This window comes from Trypanosoma rangeli (assembly GCF_003719475.1).
Source record: "Trypanosoma rangeli strain AM80 chromosome Unknown Tra_15.4_contig_00249, whole genome shotgun sequence".
NCBI lineage: Eukaryota > Euglenozoa > Kinetoplastea > Trypanosomatida > Trypanosomatidae > Trypanosoma > Trypanosoma rangeli.
In genome coordinates this window covers 20,148-28,689 of record NW_021705994.1, presented here as the reverse complement: position 1 = coordinate 28,689, position 8,542 = coordinate 20,148, and the positions used below count along the sequence as shown (strand labels likewise).

The window sequence follows — 8,542 nt, the reverse complement described above, 5'->3', positions numbered from 1 at the left end:
TTTTGTTATTGTTTGCTTGTTACATGCATTAGTGCTGTATCATTGCTGTTACTTTTCCTTCGTCTTTTTGCTTTTCCGTTGCGACGTTGTGCAAGAGCAGGGTGGGTGAGGCTCGGTTGTATTTTTACCCATTGAAATGCGATGCACTGCTCTTCTGACTCGCAACTCACGCCGGGGTCCGAGGTGGGGTGGGGGGGGGGGTGTAATGAACGGGGCCAACCCTGCGACGCGCCGAAGCCTTCGTGGATGGACATGTCGGTGGTGACTGCGGCGCAGACGCGGCGGCACGAGGCCCATCGACCGCATCTATTGGTAGCCCTTTCACCGCCGTGAAGGGTGCATTCGAGGTGGAGGATTTCTCTATGATTAAGCGGCAGAAGATGACGCTTACGAAGCTGATGCATTTGATAACGGACGCAACGTTTCGGCTGTAGGACCCTGAGAGCCAAGTGTACGGCGGCGACGGCGCGACGCAAAGGGCGGCGTTGTGCGAGGACCTGAAAACGATGGACCACCACATCACCCCTTTTGCTCACGAAGAGCTGCTCAACGACTACCTCAAGAACGTCATGGCCTTAACTGGCCCATCAGGTCAGGTGTGTAACCAGGAACTGCTGCGGGGACGTCTGGTTGGTTAACGTTATTTTACAGAGTAGGAGCGGTCATTGCCCTTTATGCGGCAACTGCAACCTTTTCATCAGAACATCGGCACAATTTTGTGGTTTTTGGTATTTTACTGGGCAACAAGTAGATGGAAGACGTGACACGACAGCATGGTTTTTTTCACTGGACCCACCGCAAGGGTGCAACCTGGGTGACGCGGGACGCAGGGGTTATGGTGCGTCCGGTGTCGCCACTGCCACGGTCGATTGTGGTTGACGGCTCTAGTGGCGAGGACATGACACGTAGTGGATTGCCGGCTGTTGTGACACACCCGGAAACTTGCTTTCAAGCATGGCGTCGTGGGGCTCCCCGTCACGAGTGGAGGGACTACTTCAAGACACTTTACATGTAAGTGTGCTGCATTCCACATATATATATATATATGTTCTCTCTACATTTTCGTCCGAGTTTGACACCGCTCACCCACCTCAGTTACAAACAGGGCAATGTCACGTTGGAAATTTCGACTCGGAAGACTGAAAATAAAGCAACCAATACTCTCTCCTCCAACTCTTTTCGCCTGTCATTACTGTGCCGTTTGCCTAAACTCTGCAGACTCGTTTATTTATTATCGTAGTGCTTATAGAAGAGGGGTGTTTGCGCCGCATCGAGTTGCGTGAGTGTGTGAGTGCAGAGAAGGGGCGGGGGCGCAGCCGGCAGTTTATGCTCCGTTGCCTCGCGAGGGGGGGCGAGTGCATGTCCATATTGGGGCTAGGGACGGCGGAGGATGGTGGACAGGCGGGGAGATGTGAGGAGGAAGGGGTGGGCGACGGGGTGCTGCTTTCTGGTGCGTGTGCGGGGGGCGGGGGCGCCTGTTGTTCCTGATATTTGTTTGTTTGTTTTTGCGCCTGCCCGCTCTCTTCCCCCCACACGCACACGCTACGCACTCTCCTCCCCCCTCCCACTCTTCCGTGCCGTGCCGCTGGTGGTCCTGCGAGCTTTTGTCACTTGAACCTGTGCGCCGTTGCCGTCTTCGAGAGGCGCTCTTCTTCTTTACTGCCCCGCCGACGGGAGGTGGTGTGGTGTGGGGGAGTCGCGAGTCACGGGGTGCGTCTGGATTTGTTTCTTTGTTTATTTTTTGTTGTTCGTGTGCGCCGCCTCCCACTTTGTGCCTGCATGCGCTGCGTGTCGGGTGGTAGTTCGTTCTAGCTAGGCTTTCGAGCTTCCCTTCAAACACCCAGTTAACTCTTTTTTCAATTCAACATGCGTGAGGCGATTTGCATCCACATTGGCCAGGCCGGTTGCCAGGTTGGCAATGCGTGCTGGGAGCTGTTCTGCCTGGAGCACGGCATCCAGCCCGACGGCGCGATGCCCTCCGACAAGACGATCGGTGTGGAGGACGACGCGTTCAACACGTTCTTCTCGGAGACAGGCGCCGGCAAGCACGTGCCGCGCGCGGTGTTCCTCGACCTGGAGCCGACGGTGGTGGACGAGATCCGCACGGGCACGTACCGCCAGCTGTTCCACCCCGAGCAGCTGATCTCCGGCAAGGAGGATGCGGCCAACAACTACGCTCGCGGTCACTACACGATCGGCAAGGAGATCGTGGACCTGTGCCTCGACCGCATCCGCAAGCTCGCGGACAACTGCACGGGTCTGCAGGGCTTCCTTGTGTACCACGCCGTGGGCGGTGGCACGGGCTCTGGCCTTGGTGCGCTGCTGCTGGAGCGCCTCTCCGTGGACTACGGCAAGAAGTCCAAGCTTGGCTACACTGTGTACCCGTCCCCGCAGATCTCGACGGCCGTGGTGGAGCCCTACAACTCGGTGCTCTCGACGCACTCGCTGCTTGAGCACACCGACGTTGCGGCGATGCTTGACAATGAGGCAATTTATGATTTGACTCGACGCAACCTCGACATTGAGCGTCCGACGTACACGAACCTGAACCGCCTCATCGGCCAGGTTGTCTCCTCGCTGACGGCCTCGCTGCGCTTCGACGGTGCGCTGAACGTGGACCTTACGGAGTTCCAGACCAACTTGGTGCCGTACCCGCGTATCCACTTTGTGCTGACGAGCTACGCGCCGGTGATTTCGGCGGAGAAGGCGTACCACGAGCAGCTCTCCGTCTCGGAGATCTCGAACGCGGTGTTCGAGCCTGCGGCGATGATGACGAAGTGCGACCCCCGCCACGGCAAGTACATGGCGTGCTGCCTCATGTACCGCGGCGACGTGGTGCCGAAGGACGTGAACGCTGCCGTCGCAACAATCAAGACGAAGCGCACGATCCAGTTTGTGGACTGGTCGCCCACTGGCTTCAAGTGCGGTATCAACTACCAGCCCCCGACGGTGGTGCCCGGTGGCGACCTCGCCAAGGTGCAGCGTGCGGTGTGCATGATCGCCAACTCGACCGCCATCGCGGAGGTGTTCGCGCGCATCGACCACAAGTTCGACCTCATGTACAGCAAGCGTGCGTTCGTGCACTGGTACGTCGGTGAGGGTATGGAGGAGGGTGAGTTCTCTGAGGCCCGTGAGGATCTCGCCGCCCTGGAGAAGGACTACGAGGAGGTCGGCGCGGAGTCTGCGGACATGGAGGGCGAGGAGGATGTGGAGGAGTACTAGAGGATGAGCCGCTCCTGGGTTCCTGCTCGTCATTGGTAGGCTTTTTTTCTTTTGGATGATTTTTCCCGCGGGCGCCAGCACGGTGCGAAGAAGGAAGGAATGTCCGGGCGTGTACCGTTGTAGGGAGGGAGTGGGATGTAGGGAGGGGTGTAGGGAAGTAGGGAGGGAGGGAGGGGGCAGGGGGAGGGACGCGGAGGGGCTGCGGCAGCGTGCTGGAATGGGGCTTGCCGGTGGTGCGTAGTGCCACCCGCGTGTTGCCGTGGCTTCTTGGCCCCTCCCCCCTCCCCCTCAACACCTTCACTTCTCTCGTTTTTTTTTCTTTTTCTTGGTCTTGTGACTTTGTTCTTCCCGCCTCCTGCGTTTTCTCTGCCGCCGCTTTCGTCTCCTCCTCGCTGGAGCCCCCCCCCCTCCTCCTCAGAAAAAGAGAAGGAACTTCCCTGCTTTTCCTCCGCCTTTTCTTTTTGTTTGCTTTGCTTTGCCTTGCCGCCGACGGCGCGGGGATTGCTTGTCGCACTCGGGGCAGATCTATCTAGCGGACTTATTTTTCCAGACACCGAGCGAAAGCCAGTGAGGAAAGGACAAGAAAGACAAACGAAAAGGTAAACATCAAGAGCAATAATAACAAATGCGTGAGATCGTGTGCGTTCAGGCCGGCCAGTGCGGCAACCAGATCGGCTCGAAGTTCTGGGAGGTGATCAGCGACGAGCACGGCGTGGACCCGACGGGGACGTACCAGGGCGATTCGGACCTTCAGCTGGAGCGCATCAACGTGTACTTCGATGAGGCGACGGGCGGCCGCTACGTGCCCCGTGCGGTGCTCATCGACCTGGAGCCCGGCACGATGGACTCCGTGCGGGCTGGGCCGTACGGGCAGATCTTCCGCCCGGACAACTTCATCTTTGGCCAGTCCGGCGCTGGCAACAACTGGGCCAAGGGCCACTACACGGAGGGCGCGGAGCTGATCGACTCCGTCCTGGACGTTTGCCGCAAGGAGGCGGAGAGCTGCGACTGCCTGCAGGGCTTCCAGATCTGCCACTCCCTCGGCGGTGGCACGGGCTCCGGCATGGGAACGCTGCTCATTTCGAAGCTGCGCGAGGAGTACCCGGACCGCATCATGATGACCTTCTCCATCATCCCGTCCCCCAAGGTGTCCGACACGGTCGTCGAGCCGTACAACACGACGCTGTCTGTGCATCAGCTGGTGGAGAACTCGGACGAATCGATGTGCATTGACAACGAGGCCCTGTACGACATCTGCTTCCGCACGCTGAAGCTGACGACGCCAACGTTCGGCGATCTGAACCACTTGGTGTCCGCTGTGGTCTCCGGTGTGACGTGCTGCCTGCGCTTCCCCGGCCAGCTCAACTCCGACCTGCGCAAGCTGGCGGTGAACCTGGTGCCCTTCCCGCGTCTGCACTTCTTCATGATGGGCTTCGCCCCGCTCACGAGCCGCGGCTCGCAGCAGTACCGCGGTCTGTCCGTGCCTGAGCTGACGCAGCAGATGTTCGATGCGAAGAACATGATGCAGGCTGCCGACCCGCGCCACGGCCGCTACCTGACGGCGTCCGCGCTTTTCCGCGGCCGCATGTCGACGAAGGAGGTGGACGAGCAGATGCTCAACGTGCAGAACAAGAACTCGTCCTACTTCATTGAGTGGATCCCGAACAACATCAAGTCGTCCATCTGCGACATTCCGCCCAAGGGCCTCAAGATGGCTGTCACCTTCGTTGGCAACAACACCTGCATCCAGGAGATGTTCCGCCGCGTGGGCGAGCAGTTCACGGCGATGTTCCGCCGCAAGGCGTTCTTGCACTGGTACACGGGCGAGGGCATGGACGAGATGGAGTTCACCGAGGCGGAGTCCAACATGAACGATCTCGTGTCTGAGTACCAGCAGTACCAGGACGCCACCGTCGAGGAGGAGGGCGAGTTCGACGAGGAGGAGCAGTACTAGATTGGGTGGCCGCCGGTGCAAGGGAGGAGGACGACGATGACAACGATGGGGTGGGGGAGGTGTGAGGGCCGCAGTATTGACGACGTCCATCCTCCCCACGGCTCTTTCGTGCGTCTTTTCTTTTTCTTTTCTCTTCTTCTTCTTTGGGGTCGCTTTGTTTCCCTTCTATTTCTTTGGGTGGGGGGTTTTATGTCCGGGGCTCCGTTGCCTCGCGAGGGGGGGCGAGTGCATGTCCATATTGGGGCTAGGGACGGCGGAGGATGGTGGACAGGCGGGGAGATGTGAGGAGGAAGGGGTGGGCGACGGGGTGCTGCTTTCTGGTGCGTGTGCGTTTTGGTGTTTGCTGCGCATGTATTGTTTGGTTTTTTTTTTTTGGTGTTGGTTGCTTTGGTGGCGGTAGAGTTTCGAGTCTGTTAGAGCGAATGAGCGCGGGTTTTAATGAGGAGGCGGCGTGCACGCTGCTTGTGGGCTACGATGGCGGTGGTGTGAACTTGAAGGAGCTGAAGGTGGCGCTGGAGAAGGGGGATATGGTGGCACGAGCGGAAGCGCTGGAGATGATGATTAGGCTCCACTTGAACGGTGAGTTGCAGAACCACATGATCATGTCCGTCATAAAGTACATAACGCCGCTGGAGGACCATCATATCAAGAAGTTGATGCTGTACTTCTGGGAGATTGTGCCGAAGACTGACAAGAATGGGAAGCTGCTCTCTGAGATGATTCTGATCTGCTCTTTTCTTCGTGAGGATCTGCTGCACCCGAACGAGTACGTGCGGGGTCTCACGCTGCGGTTTCTGTGCAGGGTAAAGGAAAAGGAGCTGGTTGAGCCGCTGATCTCGGCGGTGGTGCAAAATCTGACGCATCGGGTGACGTATGTGCGCCGCAGTGCCGTCATGGCCGTACACGCCATCTTCAAACGGTTTCCGGAGTTTCTTCCCGATGCACCAGAGTTGGTTGAGAAATTTATTGCCGACGAGAATGACGTCTCGGCGCGGCGAAACGCCTTCGACATGCTTGTTGAGTGTGCTCCTGAGCGGGCTGTGCGATTCTTAACGGCCTTCCGTGGGTCTGCGAACATGGCGGATGCGGGCGCCGCATTTCAGATGTCGGTTGTGGACTTTGCGCGGCAAATGATACGGGCGAATCCGAACGACAAGGCGAAGTATGTGGCCGTCCTGTTCAGTGTGTTGCAGTCGAAGGATCCGGCAGTGCGCTACCAGTGCGCCTCCACACTGCTGAGTCTCTCCTCCTCCCCTACCGCGATTCGACAGGCCGCCATTACGTTCATTGATTTGCTGAAGACGCACTCAGATAACAGTGTGCGGCTTATTGTGGTGGATCAGCTGGACGGCATGCGGGCGAGGTTTGGCGACATCCTTCAGGACTCCCTTTTGGACGTGATGAGCGTCTTGGCAAACAGTACCACGGAAATGGCCAAAAAGGTGGTGACGCTGGCGGTGGAGCTTGTTTCCAGCAAAAACGTTGAGGTCTTTCTGCAGACCATGAAGAAGGAGCTGCTGCGGTCGCAGGGCGAGGGAGACATTTTGGATCAGTCATCGCTTCAGGAATATAAGCAGCTTCTGATTCGCGCCATTCGCACCGCCGTTCTTCGCCAGCCACACATGGCCGCCGCCGTGTTGCCTGTGATGATGGATTATGTATGCGATTCCTCCAGCGGGGGCAGCGAGGTTATTTTGTTCATCCGGGAGGTTCTGCAGGTGCAGCCGTCGTTGTGGGCCGGAACCTTGAAACAGCTGCTTGAGATCTTCCCCCTGGTCACCTCACCGGGGGTGATTCGGACTATCCTGTGGCTGTTCGGCGCGCACGTCTCGTCGGCGGATGAAGTGCTGGCGGTGCTCACGCTATTGGTTACCTCGCTGAAGCCGCTGCCTCTCATTCCACCTGTTCTACCGGCGGCCGACGCCAACGGAGAGCCAACTGCGGCACAGTCCCCCGTCATGCGGGCAGTGACGACAGTGAGGGAGGACGGAACATACGCCACGTCCTACACGGCTGTCCCAACAAATGAGATCGTGGCAGCGGCGGTGGCTGAAGACGGCAGCGAGTCATCGACTGGCCTACGCAGCCTCATCACGAAGGGAGACTACTTTCTTGCCTCCGCGCTTGCCAGCGCCCTGTCCAAGCTTGTTATTCGTATGTTCATGAACTGTGGCAGCGGCGTTGATGCGACGGTGAAGGGCAAGGCACAGGATGAAGCGCTGATGCTGCTGCATGAGATCATCCGCTACGGCACCGCCCCTGACGCGGCGTACGCGATGGACGAGGACTCCCAAGAACATATTCGTTTGTGCATCAATACTATTGTGAACCCGCAGTCGCCGTTTTTGCAGTCTTTTATAGATGATTCCTACAAGGCACTGGGCACGGTGGAGAGCAGCGTGGTTGACACCATCGTTGGGGAGACGCTCCCAGACGGCACCTCCAAAACGAAGGGGTCAACTGCTCTCTGCAGCATCGACGCCCCCGTCATCTTCACGCAGCTGGCACAAGGGAAGGACGCCTTTCTCGAGCTGGAGGTCGCGGATGACTTGGACTCTGTTGTCGCGAACACCTCCATTGACAAGACGGAGGAGTTCCTCAAGCGTCTGGAGAAGACCATGCCCCTTTCTGGCTTCTGCGACCAGGTCTACTGCGAGGCGAGTGTGACGGTGCACCAGTTTGATGTCTCTGTGGACTGGTACCTCGTGAACCGGACCTCGCATCAACTGCATGATTTAACCATCGAACTGGCCTTCCTGGGCGGCATGAAATTGTGCGAGCGGCCGCAGATGCACAGTTTGCCCCCCTATGGCAGCCTTAAGCTCCGCACGGCTCTCAAAGTGAGCTCCACTGAAACGGGCGTCATCTACGCCAGCGTTCTCTACGACACCCCCAACGGTGACCGCGCCTGCGTCACACTGAACGACATTCATGCTGACATAATGGACTACATTAAACGCGCCTCGTGTCTGGCAACAGAGTTCCGCGAGAAGTGGGGCACGTTTGACTGGGAGAACACCATCGTTGTCAATACGGCGAAGACGGAACTTCGTGACTACGTGGAGTTTGTGATGAACGAGACAAACATGCAGCTTTTGGAGCCCTATCAGGAAGTGAACGAGGAGGAGCTGCAGGGTCTTTCGCCTTCAGACGAGAATGACGACTGCCGCTACGTCTCGTGTAGTCTGTACGCCCGCACCGTCTTTGGCGAGGACGCGCTGGCAAATGTGTCCATCGAGAGGGACGCGCAGGGCAGGATCAGTGGCGTGGTGCGTGTTCGCTCCAACACACAGTCCATCGCGTACGGCATAGGAGAGAAGCTTAGCTTACTCGAGAAGGGGGTAACTAACTAGTGGGTCCACAACC

At 58.3% G+C, this 8,542-nt stretch overlaps 4 protein-coding genes across 4 annotated transcripts, besides 6 other annotated features; 3 read left to right on the top strand and 1 right to left on the bottom strand.

The window, feature by feature from the left end:
- Window positions 1-42: 42 nt before the first annotated feature.
- Window positions 43-80: a sequence feature (A-rich).
- Window positions 81-166: 86 nt separating this feature from the next.
- Window positions 167-520, bottom strand: TraAM80_06645 (uncharacterized protein; the record flags this gene model as incomplete). Its single annotated transcript, XM_029383479.1, has 1 exon — window positions 167-520. The coding sequence occupies one exon, from the start codon at window positions 518-520 to the stop codon at window positions 167-169; it is 354 nt and encodes a 117-aa protein (XP_029236679.1).
- Window positions 521-1,721: 1,201 nt separating this feature from the next.
- Window positions 1,722-1,755: a sequence feature (A-rich).
- A 111-nt stretch (window positions 1,756-1,866) lies between these two features.
- On the top strand, window positions 1,867-3,222 carry TraAM80_06644 (alpha tubulin; the record flags this gene model as incomplete). Its single annotated transcript, XM_029383478.1, has 1 exon — window positions 1,867-3,222. One exon carries the CDS (start codon window positions 1,867-1,869, stop codon window positions 3,220-3,222), a length of 1,356 nt encoding a protein of 451 aa, XP_029236678.1.
- A 121-nt stretch (window positions 3,223-3,343) lies between these two features.
- Window positions 3,344-3,420: a microsatellite.
- A 108-nt stretch (window positions 3,421-3,528) lies between these two features.
- Window positions 3,529-3,569: a sequence feature (A-rich).
- Window positions 3,570-3,847: 278 nt separating this feature from the next.
- TraAM80_06643 (beta-tubulin) lies at window positions 3,848-5,176 on the top strand (the record flags this gene model as incomplete). Its single annotated transcript, XM_029383477.1, has 1 exon — window positions 3,848-5,176. One exon carries the CDS (start codon window positions 3,848-3,850, stop codon window positions 5,174-5,176), a length of 1,329 nt encoding a protein of 442 aa, XP_029236677.1.
- Window positions 5,177-5,289: 113 nt separating this feature from the next.
- Window positions 5,290-5,321: a microsatellite.
- A 205-nt stretch (window positions 5,322-5,526) lies between these two features.
- Window positions 5,527-5,566: a sequence feature (A-rich).
- Window positions 5,567-5,598: 32 nt separating this feature from the next.
- On the top strand, window positions 5,599-8,529 carry TraAM80_06642 (coatomer beta subunit; the record flags this gene model as incomplete). Its single annotated transcript, XM_029383476.1, has 1 exon — window positions 5,599-8,529. One exon carries the CDS (start codon window positions 5,599-5,601, stop codon window positions 8,527-8,529), a length of 2,931 nt encoding a protein of 976 aa, XP_029236676.1.
- Window positions 8,530-8,542: the final 13 nt, after the last annotated feature.